Raw genomic sequence first — 19,610 nt, 5'->3', positions numbered from 1 at the left:
TTAGAAGGGATGGTTTTACCAGACAGTTTTTGGGAGGTCACAGAAACCCCAGTTTCTAAAAAGGCCCTGTGGTCTCAAACAGCCACCCCTCAGCCAAGCCACTGGCTGCATGGTCCGCTGCTCGCTGTCTGTGGAGGCCTCACTTGGCTCTGCGTTTTGCTTTCCTTCCTCACTGAGCAGACTCTGGCTCCTGCTACTATTCCTCCAACTGTCCTCCACCCACCTTTGCCCTCCTAGGGGGAGGCTCAAATAGTCAAACCCGGATCCTCGTTGCTTGGTGAGGCCTGCATTGTCACTACACAGGCAGGGGGCTCCCAGACCCACTGCCTCACCTGGACCGCACCCTCCTCAGCTGAGACTCCTCCATTCCATTGCCCTGGAGGAGCCAACTGTGCCAGGGTCAGCTCAGCCGTGTTCCCGCTCCAGCCCAGCTGGTACACAGGATCCCCTCCCATCAGCAGCACTAGGCTCCAGATACACCACGGGTGCTGCTTCCTTAGATCATCCCAGACAGAACCCGATGCCCCGAGCTGGCCAGCAGCCACAAGAGTAGCCCCAGAGCTCCAGCTCAAAGCCCACAGGGGCTGCTTCCATTTCCGGCAACACTCAGCAGAGGCAAGGATGGGGCTGGGAGTCAGGCAGACCTAGATCCTGAGCCCAGCTCCTCACTGGCTTGCCCTGTGCCTTGGGATGGAGCCCCGATTTCATTTCTAAAAATGTGGTCCTATAACCTGCCCCCTTGCAGTCACTACCATCGCTGTTAGATGTGGTTGTGAATGTAGGTCCTTGCACATGGGGTTGCTCAAACATTGTTCCATCCCTCCTTTTTCTAGCCAACTGAGCAGCTCAAGATCAGCAAAACAGCACATTTAGGCCGAGATCATTAATCATCATAGTGTAAACACAACCCTTAGCTTGCTCTAAAGCTCTTTCCAAAATGAGAAGATGGGTTTTGCAGGAGAAGGAGGACGTGAATATAAATGAGAACCTGCACATGTTTACCTAAAACTCTGCCCTGCTATACTATCCCCCAAGATGGAGAGAAAACCTGAAGTCCAGCAGTTCAGCAAGGGGCACACACAGAGCACGGGTGGAGGGCCATGGGCCAGACACAAGCTCGAATGGAAACTGTTTCAGGCCAGGTTTTACAGCCTTCATCTGGTTCAATAAGAAATCCTTGTGCAACTGGCCGAGTCAATATTTTATTTAAAAACACACAAACACATGCACACTGGTAACAAAGGCAGAGATGGAGAGGAGACACAAGATCTCCTTGGGGACAGGCTGACCACATAGTGTTTCTACAGGCACGCCTCACTTCAGGAAAGAGGGTATCTCTAAGACCGGACTGACAAGCTAGATAAATTAGGAGAAGGCTTTGTTTCTTAAGGCGCTTCACTCCCCTGAGGAGTGAAGTAGAAGGGATTTAGGCAGGAGTATTCACAAACCCCTTCAGCTGTGCTAAGTGGGGTTCATCAGTACCTGAGGTGGTTCTAGAAGCAGGAAGGCAGAAAACAGATTTCCCTGGAGGCTGCTTTCCTTTCCCAGAATGGGAGGGATGTTCTTTCTGGAAGGCTGGAGGAAGAGTTTCCGGCTGGCTCAGGAGCTCAGGGAGCTGGCTTCCTGGGAGAGCAGGAAGAGGGTGCAGGCCTTTCCTGGTGCCCACCAGCCTGACAGGACTTTGGCACAGGAACACAGGTCCAGAGGCCTCGCCTGGAGTACACGTCCTCCTCTCTGCAAAGCTCCTGAGGGGCCTAGGGGTTGTGGCCTCATCAGACGGCTGCATCTTGGGAAGGAAATGGCAGTCAGGACAGCTTGCCAGGGATGTGGCCCACCCACAAGCCACACTCCACAGGTTTGACTCCAAGTTCTGCTCAGGGGGGCACCTGTGTCCTCCACCCAGTGCCGACTTTCACTGAGATTATTCCATTTTTTAAAAATACATTTCCAAACAAGGAAAAAACTTCGGTAGTGCAGAGGTGACTCCCATCCGCACTCCCCTGACCTCAGTCTTACTCCTCAGCAGCAACCTCCCTAAGCCTTTTAGCCATTTCTTTTGGTGATTCTTCCATAATTTAAAAAACCAATTTATACCAATATTTATAGATTTATCCTGTTAGACACCACCTATTAACTTCTCTTTTCCCCTATATTCTCTATGTTTAAAAATCATTCTTTTTTTTCTTAAACAGCTTTACTGGGATATTTTAATAATTCACATACCATACAATTCTCCCATCTAAAGTGTTTTTCAGTATATTCACAGGACTGTGCAACCACAATTTTAGAGCCTTTTCATCACCTCAAAAAGAAGCCTCATCCTCATTAGCAGTCACACCTGAGTCCTCTCCCAGCAGCCCCAGGCCGCCATGGGTCTACCTTGTGTCTCTATGAATCTGCCTGTTCTAGACGATTCTTATTAGTGGAATCCTACACTACATGGGCTCAGTGTAGGATTCCATGAGTAATGCCCTCAAATAGGAGGCAAGTTAAATAAACTGCACAGTCACGCGATGGACTTAATGCTGCAACCCACAGAGTCGCTAAGAATTCCTAATGATGTTGGGAAGATGTTTGGTCAGTGGCTAAGTAGGAGAAAAAACAGATTATGAAACAGCACATGAAGTTTGATCCTTTTAATAAAAGCAACAGATATATATATTTTCAGAGAGAAAATATCGAAAAGGATACTCAGTGCTACTTCTGGGTAGTGTGATGACAGATGGCTTTTTCTTATTTTATTTTATTTTTTAAGAGACGGAGTCTGACTATGTTGCTCAGATTGGTCTCAAACTCCTGGGCTCAGGTGATCCTCTTGCCTCAGCCACCTGAGTAGCTGGTACTATGGGTACACACCACTGTCCCTGGTTCAGATGGTTTCTATTAAACATATTTTTTATCTGTATTTTCTAAAAACCTACATTTTATTTTTGTCATTAGGAAACTTAAGAAAAAGCTGGCTGGGTGCGGTGGTTCATGTCTATAATCCCAGCACTTTCAGAGGCTGAGGTGGGAGGACTGCTTGAGCCCAGGAGTTTGAGACCAGCCTGGGCAACATGGTGAGACTCCATCTCTAAAAAAAAAAAAAAAAAAAAAAAAAAAAATTGAAATTAGGCATGGTGGTGCACACCTGTAGTCCCAGGTACTCAGGAGGCTGAGGTTGGAGGATCACTTGAGCCTGGGAGGTGGAGGCTGCAGTGAGCTCTGATCGTACCACTGCACCAGCCTGGACAACAGGGCAAAACCCAATCTCAAAAAAAAAAAAAGAAAAGAAAAGTAAAGAAAAAGAAAGCAAGCAAGCAAGAAAGAGAAAAAAGCTTGGCCACCCGAGGCTGAAATGTTAGGGCATCCTTGGATGTGTGGAGATGGGAATGTGAGGGGAGATTCTGGGGTCACATCTTCCCCTTTGCTGGCCCCTGTGCTCTAATACTACTTCTAAAGTCCCCTTGGAACACAGCCTTCTCAACAGGAGGGTTTGTCCCTGTGGCTGAAGTCAAGAACAAGCCGTCCCCCTGTTCCTGAGAGATCCTCTGTGCACAGATAACCAGAACTCACCTGTGGACTGGGTTACACACGAGATCTTATAGGACAGCCATATGCTTGCCATGCAGAGGAAGGTGGCCATGAAACCAAAGATCTGCAGTGGAGAGAGGGGAGAGGAAGTTCACAGGCCATAGGGCCAATTACTCGGGCAATCCTGTCTGCTTCTCATCTCTGTGCTTGTTCCCTTCATGTCTCTGGCCAGAAAGGAGCTTGGAGAGTCATCTAACCCAACCACCTCGTCCTGGATCAGGTGCAGAGAGGAAGCCCCGCGAGGCCCAGCCACTGGCCCCAGTCCCCCAGGTTGGGCCAGGTCAGGGCTGGCAGCCAGGCCTCTCGGTCTTCACTCTTGGCAGCTTCAGTGCCTGGTCTGGGTTTACATTTACAAGCAAGCTGGGGCTAACCCAATGGACTTTGATTATCCTGGACCAAAAGAGAAGAAAAGGATGAAATTTTAATTTGGGTTAAAAAAATCTGAACGTTCCCATGATTTGTGGTGTAGTGGCGTTGTTTGCATTTCATTTGTAATGACTTTCTGTTCCATTCTGGCTTCATAGCCGTATTAGAGCCAGAAGCCGGGGCCTTTACATCTAGGTTTACGTTTGTACATATTAAACAATGTTAGACTAAACTAAGTCAAGGCAGCACCCTTTCCCTTTCTCAGGGTCATCCAGCGCTCAAGTGTGAGGAAGGCTGACCTAGCCCAGCCCCCTCACTTGTAGATGAGATTCGGGTGCTGGGAGACGAAGAGTGCCTGTGGGAGGCTCATCAAATGGTCGAGGAAGAGGCAGTAGCTTCTTCTGGAATCTCTAGGCTTTGAAGCCTGCAGCCATTTTCCTTGCTTGTGAACAACACCGGCAGCTGCAGTGGTGAAAACCTACTGACCACTTTCCTACATCCCTACCAGGGTGCGAGGCCCTGTGGGTGTATTGATTCCTTTAACCCTCACAACTCTGCTGGGCGGGTGCTAGGATTACCCACCCTGCTCCTCCATTTCACAGCTAAAGACACAGAGGTACAGGAGGTCAACTGTTTTGCCAAAGGCCACAGAGCCAGCAAGGGCCACATATGGGATGGGAGCCCAGAGAGCCTGGCTCCAGAGTCCGCACTCTGCAGTACCGGGTGCCTAGGTGTTCTCAGACCCACACAAAGGCCTCCACTTCACTACACCGCCACTGGTATCCGGTGAGAATGGCGCAGGGGCAGCTAAGGGTAGGATTTTCAAGAAGGTTTGGTTTTCTTTTCAAGCCCAGATGCTGCTTTACATAAACAGCTGCCCCCACCAGCCCACATCCACTTCTTCCCCGGGTTTCTTTTCCTGGGCTCCTTTTGTACCAATTGTCTACAGCACATAATTAGCCTATTAGAGCCTGTCCTGGCCTCTCACTGTCTGTTCTGCACAATTAGCACGTTATATACCATCCCGGTCCCCAACTCTCTGCACTGCATAATTGAACAGTTTATTATATCGCTACAGAATGCTATTCTAGACTACAACGCCTTGTTTGCTAATTGTTTCATGTGTCTTGTCTCCTAAGCTAGACGACCACTTTCTTATAAGCAGGGATCATATTTTAAAAATTTCTTCTAACTTCCTCATAGCCCAGGTTTGGTCCTAGGCACACAGACAGCATATGATGAATGTCAGCTACAGAGATTCCAGGGCTAAACAGTTATGTGCAACCTGAATTACCAAACACAGTGGGAATCTCCTCAAGTGGGCCCGGAAACACAGTGGGCACAGGTCTCCTGTGTGCCTCTTCCAGTACCCTGCACTGTAGCTGGGCAGGTGTTAAGCTTCAGGGGGCAACCATCCCTCTCTTCAGAGACAGCAGAGAGAGGGGGCAGAGGGGTGTGATGGTGGGCTGTGGGAGGGCCATGTGGAGCATCAGTGTTGGGAGGTTTGGCCACCGTCTACAGTGACCTTCTGCCCCCATGCTGACCTTCAGAGGAGAGACTCCATCCCTCAGTGGAATTCCAGGAGCCAACCCACTCCCAGGCCAAAGTCTGGAAAATTTTGGTAATATATGTAAGTGAAAGACAATGAATGTCACATACAGAGAGAGCTTTTCTTTTTCTCTTTTTCTTTTTTTAAGACACAGGGTCTCAGTACGTTGCCCAGGCCAGACCGAACTCCTGGGCACAAGCATTCCTGCCGAGTGCCTGGGACTACAGGTGCATGCTAGCTACCACACCTGGCTTGAGAGAGCTTTTCTCAAAACTCATTTTTAAAATCTTGTCTGCTCATCAGTGAAGCAAATCAGTGTTGGCCCACAGGCCACTGAACTATAAATAGTTAGCTAAATCAGAAATCAGATGACAGGAATCTATGAATCTTTAAAAAAATAGTATATACCTCTGTATGTATATACATATATATGTATGTATATATCTCACAGGACTGTATTTTTGTATATTTCCATCTAGTTCTATTTATGGCTATCAGATGGATCAATTTTTGCCTCTGAAAGATACAGGAGTATTATTTTCTGGCCTGAATACTGTTAAAAATCAGGAATGGCAAAGCTCAGGCTCATGGCATGTATCTCTAATTGATCACAGTACATTTCCCACTGGGCCCAAAAGAGGCCCCAGCATCTGTCTCTGCATAGTGCTGAGGCAGTCAACGAGCAAATGATCAGAGTGGGTGTGTGAATTAAAACCTGCCTGGCCCCCTGATTTCAGTAGTGCCTGTAAGAGAGAGAGGCCTGGGCTGCTGGGGCTCTGTGAATTTGCTGGCAGCCCTGACAATCCACCTTCTGGGACTGTACACCTCTGCTTAAGGCTCTTTGGAGAGAGCTGATGGCTGGATCAAGGTAGGTATTGATTCTATGAAAGGAATGCCCCAGAAACCAAGCCCTTCTCTTCCCCCATCAGGAAGAAAATGAGCATTTTAAATAAGAATTCATTCCTAAAGGCTCCCCAAAACATCCTCACCGCTCCGGCTACCAGTCCGCTCTGGTTGTAACTCTTGGAAGCTGCCACAATGGAGGCGATGAGGAGGAGCAGGGTACCGATTAAATAGTGCAGAAGTTCCTGGGGGCAGAAACAAAGCAAATAAGTGGGTAGGGCAGTCCATTTCTGGTCCGGGAAGAGCAACTGGGCATCAGAAGAGATGAAAAGAAAGGGAGAGAGTGACGCTTCCTCTTCTCCCTTGCAACACGCAGATGGGATGAGCAGAGCCGCTCGCAGGCAGCCAACATGGCGGCTGACCAGGAAGAGGCCAAGCAAGACAGAAGTGATGCCGGGCAGGCAGGAAGGGAAGAGGACAGAGAGAAAGGAAGCTTCTGGTGTGAGCAGAGATAGCCACTAAGGACTCCTCTACTCCTGAGAGCAATCTGTGCCTTAACCTCTGGCTAAAGCTACTAAAAAGCAAACGAGCTTCCTGCAACTTCCCGGCTGGAGAGTTTAAACAAAGCTCCAGCTCAGAGAAGCAAAGTGCCTTAAAGAGATATTTGCCTTTCTCTTCTGCTTCGGAGAAAGTTCTGGGCTAACAATGTGCTGGTCTTGTGTGACTGATGGGAGTGTCTGCCCACTCTGTGAATGGCCCCAAGTGTGGACTTGAGAGGTATTCATTCCCAGGGGCCCGTCAGACTCAGACTCTAGAATGAGGTCAGTGGCACTTCTGTGAAGTGCCTGTGGATGTGTGGTGGCAGCTGGCTTTCTCACTCCTGAGCCTTCCTGCCCTTTTTTTTTTTTTTTCTGTCATTCCCTCTTCTCTTTTCTCCAGAAGAGCGCCCTCCCGGCCAAGCTCTGCCAATGAATCCACTGGCAGGACTGGTTCCACCTTTGCTTGTCGCCTTGGCCCATGGGCCGTGCATTTCCACCCCACTCACTCATCATGATTAATCAGCATCCTTGCAGGCCCTGGATGAGACGGGCCTTTCAGTGGCAAGGGAAAGCTTCCATCTCACCCTTTCTCTTCCCCATTAAACATCAGATCCGAGAAGAACTGAGGCTGGGGGCCACTTCCAGTGCTTGCTCTGAATCCAGGGTGCATCCATTTTCAGTTGTCTTCAATGAGAATTTAGAAATCATTCCTTCATGAAGTTCTGCCCCTTAGGGCAGGCAGCTATTAAATTTTGGAAAAGCATTCCAATTTAAAGCTGTAGCTCCTCTCAAAGCTATGTAAAATCAAAGACCCTGGTTTCTCCCTTAGTGACTAGAAAGGAATATCACAAGATAGATCACAGAGATTTTAACTAAAGAACACATGAGTAACTGCAAGTTCCCCACCTCCAAGATTCTCAACTATTAAGACAGAGGAGGATGACATGGGGCAGAGAAAACCAACTTGAGAGAATCCTAACCGGAAGTACTTAAATAGTATCTCAGCCAAAAATGTGTGGCTGAGTCTGTCCTTCCAACTTTCACTCCTCATGCAGCCCACTCTTGTGCTTGTCCCTGAGCTTTTGTTCTCTCCTTTGCTTGTTCAGTATCTGCATCAGGTAAGCCCCAGAGGAATTTGTTCTCAAAAGAAGCAGAAAAAAATGCCATAACTTTGAAAGGGGCCTTAGAACTTAGAAACACAAAAGAAATTTCTCTCACAATAACAGTGGGTAATAATGTTAAGTGTGAACAATTAAACAATCTAATCAAGATGCAGAGGTGGTCAGATTGGATTAAAAAACCAAAGCAAAACAAGAAATAACTACAGTATGTGCTGTCTATGGGAGAGAGACTTTATATTCAAAGATAAGGATATGGCACGCAAACAACAACCAAAAGAAAGCCAGGGTGTCTACACTGCATCAGACAAAATAGAATCGAACACAAAAAAAAGTTACTAGAAATAAAGAGGGACATTTTATAACAATGAAAAGCTGAATCCGTAAGTAAGATATAACAATTATAAACGTATATGCACCTAATAAAAGAGCCAAAACACATGAAGTGAAAAATGAAAAAAATGAAGGAGAAAAACAGACAATTCAAAAATAATAGTTGGAGAATTCAATATCCCTACTTTCAGCAATGTATAGAACAACCAGGTAGAAGGTCAACAAGGAAATAGAAGATTCAAACAACACCATAAAATGACTAGACCTAAAAATCCTCTATAAAAACTCTATCCAGCAAAAGTATGATATACAAATGTACAATGTATAAAAGTACATTCTTCTCAGATGTACACAGAACATTGTCCAGGATAGACGATATATCAGACCATAAAACAAACTTCAATAAAGGTAAGAAGGACTACAAAATATGTTCTCTGAACACAATGGAATCAAATTAGAAATCAAGAGCAGAGGGAAATCAGGGAAATACATAGAGATTAAACAACATATTCCTAAATAATGAATGGATCAAAGAAAAAAAATCATAAGAGAAATTAGAAAATACCTGGAGATGTATGAAAATGAAGACACAATATACCAAAATTATGGAATACAAGTAAAACAGTTATCGGGGGAGATTTATAGCTGTAAATGCCAATATTAAAGGAGAAGGAAGGTCTCAAATTAGATGATGACCTTCCACATCATCTTAGTCTGTTTTGCGTTGTTTTAATAAAGGAATACCCAAGGTTGGGCAATAAATAAAGAAAAGAGGTTTATTTGCCTCATGGTTCTGTAGGCTGTACAAGAAGCATGGCACCTGTATCTGCTTCTGGTGAGGGCTTCAGGGAGCTTCTACTTTCTGAAGCAAAGGTGAAGGTGAGCAGGCATCACACAGCCAAGAGGAAGGAAGCAAGAGAGAGGGGAGGAAGGTGCCAGCCTCTCTTTAATAATCAGTTCTCATGGGAACTAACAGAGCAAGAACTCACTTATTACCACTAGAACAGCAGCAAGTCATTCATAAGGGATCTGCCCCCATGATCCAAACACCTCCCACTAGGCCCCACCTCCAACACTGGGAATCAAATTTTAACATGAGATATGGAGGGGACAGATATCCAAACTATATTTTACATTAAGACACTAGGAAAAGAAGATCAAACTAAACCTAAGGCAAGCAGAGGAAAGAAAATAATAAAGATTAAAGCAAAATTTATTAAGATAATAGGAAAACAATAAAAAAATCAATGAAACCAAAAACTGGTTCTTGAAAAGATCAACAAGATTGACAAATCTTCAGCTAGACTGATCAAAGAGAAAGAGAGAAGATGCAAATGAAAGAGGAAACATTACTACTGCACTTACAGAAATAAAAAGAATGTAAGAAATACAATAAACAATTGCATGCCAATAAATTCAATGACTTAGATGAAATGGACAAATTCCTAGACATATATACTACTAAAATTGACTCCAGAATAAATGATACAATCTGAAAAGATGGTAAAATTAGAGTTCGAATTAACAATAAAAAAAATTACCCACAAGAAAAGCTGAGACCCAGATGGTGTCACTGCTAAATTCTACCAAATAGTTAAGGAATAATTAATACCAATTCTGCACAAACTCTTTCAAAAGATAAAAAAGGAGGGAATATTTCCTAAATTATTCTGTGAGGCCAGTATTACCTTGATACCAGAACCAGATGGACATCAGAAAAAAAGAGAACTACAGACCAATATCTCTTTTAAATACAGATGCAAAAAATCCTCAACAAAATATTAGCAAACTGAATATACCAGCATATAAAATGGGTTATACATTATGGCCAAATGGAATTTACCCCAGGAATGCAAGGTTGGCCCAACATATACAAACAAACCAGGCCAGGTGTGGGGGCTCATGCCTGTAATCGCCACACTTTTGGAGGCCGAGGAAGGAGGATCACTTGAGCCCAAGAGTTCAAGACCAGCCTGGGCAACATAGGGAGACCTTATCTCTACCAAAAACAAAAAAAAAAAAATTAGCCAGGCATGGTGGTGCACACTTGTGGTCCCAGCTACTCAAGAGGCTGAGGTGGGAGGATCGCTTGAGCCTGAGAAATAAAGGCTGCAGTGAGCCATAATTATACCACTGCACTCCAGCCTGGATGACAGACCAAGATCCTGTCTAAAAAAACAAAACAAAAAAAAACAAAAAACAATGTAAGACACCATACTAATAATGGGAGAAAAACTCATCACCTCAGTAGATATGGAAAAAGCATTTGACAAAATCTAATACTCTTTTATGATAAAAACACTCAACAAAGTAATGCCAGAAGGGAACTTCTTCAACTTGATAAAGGGCTTCTACAAAACACTCACACCCAATGTTATATTTAATGATGAAAGAAGGAATGCTTTCCTCCTAACATCAGGAAAAAGATAATGATGGCTGCTCTGCCATTTCTATTCAATATTTGTCTAATTTAGTCAACTAATTTCTTGCAATAAGGCAAGACAATGAAATAAATGGCATCCAGATTATAAAGGAAGAAGTAAAAATATCTCTATTTGCAGATCATGTTTATAGAATATCCTATGGAATCCACTAAAAATATATTAGAAAAATATATTAGAACTACTAAGTAGTTCAGCACAGTTGAGGACACAAATCAATATGCAAAAAGTAATTGGATTCCTATGCACTTGCAATGAACAATCTGGAAATAAAATTAAGAAAAAAATTGATTTAAAATAGCATCAAAAAGAATAAAATGCTCAGACACAAATTTAATTTAAAAAGTTCAGGCCAGGCACAGTGGCTCATGCCTGTAGTCCCAGCATTTTGGGAGGCTGAGGCAAGAGGATTTCTTGAGCCCAGGAGTTTGAGGATGCAGGGAGCTATGATCTTGCCACTGCACTCCAGCCTGGGTAACAGAGCAAGAACCTGTTTCAAACAAAGCAACAAACAAAAAACACTTTTACTCTGAAAACTACAAAACACTGAAAGAAATAACAGATTATCTAAAAAAACGGAAAAACTTCCCATGTTCATGGATAAGACTTAATATTATTAGGATAGCAATATTCTCCAAATTGATCTATGGATTCAACATAATTCCTATTATAATCCCAGCTGATTTTTGTAGAAATTGAAAACCCAATTCTAAAATTCACATGGAATTGTAACGATCCAAATCAATCCTAAAAAAGAAGAATAATTGGGAGGCTGCATATTTGCTAGTTTTACAACTTACTACAAGGCTACAGTAATCAAAATAGTGTGATAATGGCATAACGACAGACATATAGATCAATGGAATAGAATTGAGAGTCCAGAACTAAATCCATGTATTTAATGGTCAACTGATTTCAACAAGGGTGCCAATGCCATTCAATGGGGGAAAGAATAGTCTTTTCAACATATGATGCTGGGATAATTGGATATCTACATGCAATAGAATGAAATTGAACCCTTACCTCACACCCTATGCAAAAAACATTAACTCAAAATGGATCAAATACCTAAATGTATAAACTAAAACTATAAAACTCTTGGAAGAAAACATGGAAGTAAATTTTCACAATCTGAATTTGGCAATGGCTTCTTATATATAAGAAAAGCGTGAGCTAAAAAAGAAAAAAAATAAACTAAATTTATCAAAATTAAAAACGTGCTTTAAAGGACACCATCAAAAAAGTGAAAAACAACAGAATGGGAGAAAATATTTTCAAGTCATATAGCTGATAAGGGACTTTTATCCAGACTATAGAAGGAATTCTCACAACTCAATAATGAAAAGACAAATAACCTAATTAAAAAATAGGCAAAGGACTTGAATAGACATTTCTTCAAAGAAAATATACAAATGGCCAAAAGCACATGAAAAGATGATTAACATCATTAGTCACTGGAGAAATGAAAATCAAAACCACAGGAAATAACACTTTACACTCACTAGAATGGCTGGAATCAGAAAGTCAGATAATAAGTGTTGGCAAAGATGTTGTGAAATTGGAACCTTCATACACTCCTGGTGGGAATGTAAAACAGTGAGCCACTTTGGCATACAGTCTGGCAGTTCCTCAAACAATTAAACACAAAGTGACCATATGACTCAGTAATTCCCCTCCTAGATACATACCAGAGAAAAATGAAAATATGTCCACACAAAAAACTTGTATATGAATGCTCATAGCAGCTGCATTATTCATAATAGCCAAAAGGTAAAAACAACCCAAAGGTCCACTGAAGATGAATGAAAAACAAAATGCAGTCTGGTCTATCCACACAATGGAATAATATTTGGTTATAAAAAGGCTGGCATGGTGGCTCATGCCTGTAATCCCAGCACTTTGGGAGGCCAAAGTGGGAGGATTGCTTAAGGCCAGGAGTTTGAAACCAGCCTGGGCAACACAGTGAAACCTCATCTCTGTAAAAAAAAACACAAAAATTATCCAGGTGTGGTGGCATGCACCTGTAGTCTCAGCTACTCGGGAGGCTGAGGTGGGAAGATCACCTGAGCCTGGGAGGTTGAGGCCGCAGTAAGTCGTGCTCACGTCACTGCACTCTAGCCTGGGTGACAGAGTGAGACCCTGTCTCTAAAAAGAAAAAAAGGAATGAAATACTGATACCTGCTACAACATGGATGAACCATGAAAACATTCAGCTAAGTGAAAGATGCCAGTTACAAAAGACCACATATACAATTCCATTTACATGAAATGTTCAGAGTAGAAAAATTTTAGAGACAGAAGATTAGTGATTGCTTAGGACTGGAGGGATGAGTGGTAGGGAGGTGACAGCTAAAAGGTATGGAATTTCTTTCTGAAATGATGAAAATGTTCTCAAGTTGACTGTAGTAATGGTTGGACAACTCTGGAAATATACTAAACTCCATTGAATTGTACCCTTGAAATGGGTGAACAATACGGCATATGAACTGCATCTCAATGAAGCTTTAAAAAATAATACAGTGGGAAGAAAAAGTCTGGCAACTTCTGACTGTCTCCTCAGCCCCCACTAGTCTCTTTTAGCCAGAAAATCCTATCATTCAATCCTCACAACAGCATCAATACCCATCATCTTCACCTACAATTTCCTTCCGTGTTCCTTTTCCCAACTCATACACACACAGCCATTCTCTGTTGCTTGAGAAAATAAGCATGGGGCAATAGCCACAGCCTTCTTTTTTTTTTTTTTTTTTTGAGACGGAGTCTCGCTGTATCACCCAGGCTGGAGTGCAGTGGCTCGATCTCGGCTCACTGCAAGCTCTGCCTCCCGGGTTCACGCCATTCTCCTGCCTCAGGCTCTCCGAGTAGCTGGGACTACAGGCACCCGCCACCACGCCCGGCTAATTTTTTGTATTCTTTAGTAGAGACGGGGTTTCACCGTGGTCTCGAACTCCTGACCTCGTGATCCGCCTGCCTCAGCCTCCCAAAGTGCTGGGATTACAAGCGTGAGCCACCGCGCCCGGCCAGCCACAGCCTTCTTGTAGCTGGAAAGTGAGTTTTAAAAACCAGCAGGACATCAAGCAGAGATGTCCACCAAACAATAGGAAATTCAGGGCAGAGGCAGCAAAGAATGGTTAAAGAGGTGAGATGGGCAGACGGGAAAAACTCTGTCAGGTCTCAGTACTCTAGCTAACATCCTGACTTGTGCATGCGGAGGACAGGGCCAGACCACTCTCTTACCGACAGGGGCCAGCTGATACAGGTGAGCACACGGTAGAAGCGGAAGAGGTGGACCAGGTAAAAGGCGAGGATCATTATCAAGTCGCAAATGGTGACCACTTCAAAGTAGCTGTAGGCGCTGTAGTTGGTCCACAGGGAGCTCCGCACGCAGATGAAGGCAATCAGCAGGGTGACCTGCCACATAAATAGAGACATCAGAGAAATGCTTGCCCAAGACGGGCACCCAGGGAACAAACAACGGAAAACAACCAAGCATCCCCCAGCAGGCCCACATTGAAGAACTGCTATTAATACAATTCAGGTTATTTCCATACACACTGGCTGGAAGGTTGGAAGACTGCAACTTCATGTGGTACACACTTTGAAACTACTGTCTGTGAACACTGATGATGGCAGAGACTGACTTTGTCCTCTCTGAAGTTTGTTAGATTGTGCTGGCGGGAAGCCCCCTCAGAAGAAGCAGGAAAACAAGAAAATAACAAAGCAGAACCATCCCTTTCATATGCTGGATATCCACAGAGCAAAGAGGACAGCGTGATGGTGACCTGGGGTTTACATATTAGGCCCAATTGTATGAAGTTGCCAATATTTGACAGTTTTTGACCTACAAAGATGGTAATTCATACCTTACAGCTATCAACTGACAGATAACAAGTTACCATTTACTGATGTCTGACATACGTGATCTCGCTAAGGCCATGCAGAACCCTGCCAGGTAGACAAAATCATCCCCATGTTCATAAGGGGAAACTGAGGCATGCAGGTTCAATCATCAGTCCAAGGCTATCTGGCTTGTAAGCAGAAGTGGGATTTGAATCCAGGTCTGTCTGACTCTAAGGACCACGTTCCTCCATGTCAGATGCAGTTCTACCTCCCAAAAGTGTAAGCTCTGATCGTAACAAGCCGAGAAAGGTGGACGGGTTCTCAACCATGCAGGAATCCTGTTTAAGAGGTGAGGCTGCTCACCATCAGGGCATGTGGTGAGAGCTCACTAAGAAATATCGCAGCACGAGTGAACATGCTTAACGGCCTGCTACTGAATTAATAACCAGATGAAAATTATTAGCAATGCATGAGTACAAGAAAGTAGAATGAGTAACAGTCTGAGCTTCTGTGAAGGCCACTCAAAGAGAAAACCTGTCTACTCCATGTAGGGAACAAACCAGTAACACACGGGGTTCAATGTGTGTAAAATCTTAGAATCTATTTATTTAGTTAGTTATTTAGTTTTTGTTTTTCTGAGATAGAGTCTGGCTCTGTTCCCCAGGCAGGAGTGCAGTGAACCAATCTCAGCTCACTGCAACCTCTGCCTCCTGGGCTCAAGTCATCCTCCCACCTTAGCTTCTCAAGTAGCTAGGATTACAGGCATGTGCCATCATGCCTGGCTAATTTTCATATTTGTAGTAGAGACGGGGTTTTGCCATGTGTCCCAGGAGGGTTTCAAACTCCTGAGCTCAAGCAATCCCCCTGCCTTGGCCTCCCAAAGTGCTGGGATTATGGACATAAGCCATTGTTTCCAGCCAGGAATCTATTTAAAATGCACAACCAATTTAGGAAAAAGATTATTTTATACACTGCCTCTTTCCTATGGAGGATTGATTCTTTTTTTTTTCTTTTTTTTTGAGATGGAGTCTCACTCTGTTGCCCAGGCTGGAGTGCAGTAGCATGATCTTGGCTCACTGCAACTCTGCCTACGAGATTCAAGCGATTCTCTTGCCTCAGCCTCCGGAGTAGCTGGGACTACAGGTATGCACCACCATGCCCAGCTAATTTTTGCATTTTTAGTAGAGAGGGGGTTCCACCATGTTGGCCAGACTGGTCTTAAACTCCTGAACTCAAGTGATCTGCCTGCCCCAGCTCCCCAAAGTGCTGTGATTACAGGTGTGAGCCACCGCGCCTGGCCAGAGCAGCGAGTCTTAAAGTGTGTGTGTGTGTGTGTGTGTGTGTATGCGTGTGTGTATGCGTGTGGTGTTAGTGTATGGGTGTGTTAGTGTATGGGTGTACGATTTTCTGTCCTATGGGACATTTGGCAATGTGTGTATATATTTTTGGTTTACACAATTTGCGGGGATGGGGGTTGCTACTGGCATTTAGTGGGTAGAGGCCCAGGGTGCTGCTAAACACCCTGCAATAAATAGGAGAGCTCCCATAGTAAAGAATTACCCATCTCCAGCCCCAAATGTGGCCCCTCAACTACAGTACTACTGTTGAAAAATTCTGCTGTAGAAAATGTCAGTCTACAATGAGAATTAAATCACAAAATGGGGCCTGGTGCATGCCTGGCATCCCAGGCTCACGCCTGCAATCCCAGCACTTTGGGAGGCCAAGGCAGGTGGATCACCTGAAGCCAGGAGTTTGAGACCAGCCTGGGCAACAAGCAACACCCTGTCTCTACAAAAAATACAAAAACTAGCTGGGCGTGGTGGCATGCACCTGTGGTCTCAGCAACTTGGGAGGCTGAGGTGGGAGGATCAATTGAGCCTAGGAGGTCGAGGTTGCAGTGAGCTATTATCACGTCACTGCACTCCAGCCTGCAAGACAGAGTGAGAGTCTGTCTTTAAAAAAATAAAAATCAAATCAAATCACAAAATGGATCTAACTCCAGTTAAAACAGTTGATGCTGAAATGCTCTTATTTTCTAAAGCCCCTTGTTGCTAGCCCACTATCAAGATCCTCAGCAATAGGTACAACAGCTAAAAGAGAACTCTCAGCTGGAAGCTTGAAGCAGGTATGGAGAGTGCTCTGCTTACCAGATCGAAACAGAAGAGTGTGGCTGTGACACAAAAGAGTCCCTCAACATTTGTGTATTTCCCTTTGCTAATGAGCAACGCAAGTGTTTTCATTTTTTCGGTTCCTCTGAAGCTACCCAGCCATGGTGATATAATGATTCACACCTCTGCCTTACTCAGGAGTGTGCATGATCGCCAGGGCTTTGCTGCTACGTTAGTCTTACTTCCAGGCCACATCTACACGGGGAAGTCTAGGGGTCTTCCCAGCCCCACACTGACCTCCTCAAGAACTCAAGTATCATTATTCAAGGCATGACTGAAAATGCAGATAATGTGGGATTATGCAGCGTGATTCCTAGGTAGAGAGGCAATTTTGCATCTAGTTTAATGCAGAGATTAAAATAATTTTCCAACTCGTCGTTGAAGACAAAGTTAGCTCTTTTTCATGGTGACACAGGGATGTGGAAGTTTCCCAGCCAACAAAAGGGGCCTGTGCAGGTCAGGTCTTCCTGCTCTGAGCTTCCAGGGCTGAGTACTGTGTAGTAGGAAGTACATTCCTGCTCTATCAGAAACATCTCGAACCTTTCTGGGAAACTTGCTCATGAAATAACACTTTCTGAATTCGGTTCACTGGGCCTATGGCCATCTACCATATGACTTTCTTTAGGAAAGCCCAATTTTAGAAAATCTAATTTAGCCAGAGTATGGTGTGTGCTTATGCGTGCTCCTAAAAGCTTCCTTTTTGCCCAGGGATTCATTCATTCCAACTTTAAATAGCCAGCATCTTAGCCAGCATATTAAGTTAAAAAAAAAAAAAAAGATTTGACTGACATCAAACTTTTCAGAAATTCTTCTAAAGCCAGTAGGTAACTTCTGCAAATGCTGGGGCCCCCTGAATTATTTAGAAGCTTAATTCCTGGGTGACAAAATAATCTGTACAACAACCCCCTCCCATGACACAAGTTTACCATATAAGAAACCTACCCATGTACCCCTGAACTTAATATACAAGTTAAAAAAAAAAGCCAAGGTGAAGTAGAAGAAAGAACAAGACAATAGTGGGGAAAAGGCGCTGGGGTGTTTATCCCTGCCCTCCTCCCGCCAGCTCCAACCCTCTCAGGTGTCTTCGTGTTCCCAGTTAGAAAAGCAAATGAACAAACACGCCTGAATTCAGAGAGGACTGGAGGTAGGGGTTCTGACTTCAGGATGGAGTGAAGCAGCTGGGAGGCTCCTGGAAGACAGATGTTTCTGTGTAGAGTAACTTCAAAGTGATGCTGTCCAAAGGGTTTACTTGCCTCTTAAGGCGCCTTGTAGCTCCTCTCGTAACGGTTTGTTCTTTTATATTGAACTGTCATAAAAATAAGATATCTAATATAAATGTCCAGGGGTTTATTTTATTTATTTTATTTTTTTGAGATGGAGTCTCACTCTGTCGCTAGGCAGGAGTGCAGTGGCAACATCTCAGCTCACTGCAACCTCCAACTCCCTGGTTCAAGGGATTCTCCTACCTCAGCCTCACAAGTAGCTGGGATTACATGCATGTGCCACCATGCCCAGCTAATTTTTGTATTTTTAGTAGAGACAGGGTTTCACCATGTTGGCCAGGAGAGTCTCGATCTCCTGACCTTGTGATCTGCATGCCTTGGCCTCCCAAAGTGTCGAGAGTACAGACGTGAGCCACCGCGCCCGGCCTATTTTTTTCTTTTGAGACAGAGTCTCGCTCTGTCACCCAGGCTGGAGTGCAGTGGCGCTATCTCCACTCACTGCAACCTCTGCCTCCCGGGTTCAAGCGATTCTCCTGCCTCAGCTTCCTGAGTAGCTGGGACTACAGGTGTGCACCACCACGGCCGGCTAATTTTTGTATTTTTAGTAGAGACAGGGTTTCACCATATTGGTCAGGCTGGTCTCGAACTCCTGACCTCAAGTGATCCACCCGCCTCAGCCTCCCAAAGTGCTGGATTACAGGTGTGAGCCACGGTGCCCAGCCATGTCCAGGGGTTTAAAAGTAACACTGCAAGAGCCCTCAACTCAAAGCAAGGGTCCCACAGACCAGCCATGATACCACAGAATCACTGGAATTAGAATTCCAGATAAGAAACATCACTCCCTGGAACCTGTGTCCTTTCTGACTCCATTCTGTCAGAATTCTTACTAGAAAGAAGACATGATTTTTTGGAAGGAGCAGAGGGTTTAAATTTCACAAGAGATGAAGGAAGCTGACATGATCTGAGAAAAGTGACGGTCCCCTGAGGACTCTGGAACCACACTAGTCTGGTTGCAGCTTGAGTGTACACCCGCAACCAGCCAGGTGCCAGAAAGTTTGCCCAGGTTCTCAGCCTGGCTGAGCATCCTTCCAGAAAGAAATGAGATTTTGAGGTCTACGATGAAAAATCTGTATAGAAAACTCAAGAGGCAGTTTTCAAGAGACGTCTGCTTCTGAGTTGGGCTGGGGAGGTGTCTGGTGGTCTCAGGACCCTGGCTCCTGCCACCCATGCTTGGGAACATTTCCTCAGCAGACCTGAGCCCTCGTGCCTCTGCCAAGTCTGGTCCACTGAGTGTGCCTGTGTCTGGCTAAAGATGGCACCAGACACCTTTCCTTTTGGAAGCCCTGGACTGGATGCTGGTAGATCACCCAACCCCACTGTCCCTGCATCTGACCTTGGAATGATACTTCAGTGAGAGAAAGCAGGAGCAGGAGAAGTAACTGATGAAAGCTAACATCAAAAGCCTCAGACCCAACTCTAAGAGGCTTTCCAGGAAATCCCCAGGAGATGAAAGCCAGGCATGTTCAGAAAGTCAGAGATGCGGATGAGGATGCAGTGCCTGGAACCTGCATTTGTAAATGCCAGTGGGCCCATAAATGACTGCTTGGCAGTGGCAGA

At 44.6% G+C, this 19,610-nt stretch overlaps 1 protein-coding gene across 6 annotated transcripts in view; it reads right to left on the bottom strand.

Moving 5' to 3' along the window:
- Positions 1-1,183: 1,183 nt before the first annotated feature.
- The window catches only part of CMTM7 (CKLF like MARVEL transmembrane domain containing 7), a 63,460-nt gene continuing 45,033 nt past the window's right edge, over positions 1,184-19,610 (bottom strand). Inside the window, exons 2-5 of one of the 6 annotated variants that reach the window (XM_031009233.3) lie at positions 14,000-14,173; positions 6,478-6,576; positions 3,556-3,637; positions 1,184-1,786 (exon numbers count right to left, since the gene is read on the bottom strand). In XM_031009233.3, coding sequence (XP_030865093.1) covers positions 1,773-1,786; positions 3,556-3,637; positions 6,478-6,576; positions 14,000-14,173 — 369 coding nt within the window. In that variant the 3' untranslated portion in view covers positions 1,184-1,772. The other 5 variants (XM_063703666.1, XM_031009234.3, XM_055383354.2 and 2 more) reach the window with 5 other exon arrangements.

The sequence above is a fragment of the Gorilla gorilla genome, chromosome 2, assembly GCF_029281585.2.
Source record: "Gorilla gorilla gorilla isolate KB3781 chromosome 2, NHGRI_mGorGor1-v2.1_pri, whole genome shotgun sequence".
Classification (NCBI taxonomy): Eukaryota; Metazoa; Chordata; class Mammalia; order Primates; family Hominidae; genus Gorilla; species Gorilla gorilla.
This window is presented reverse-complemented; position numbering and strand designations above follow the sequence as displayed.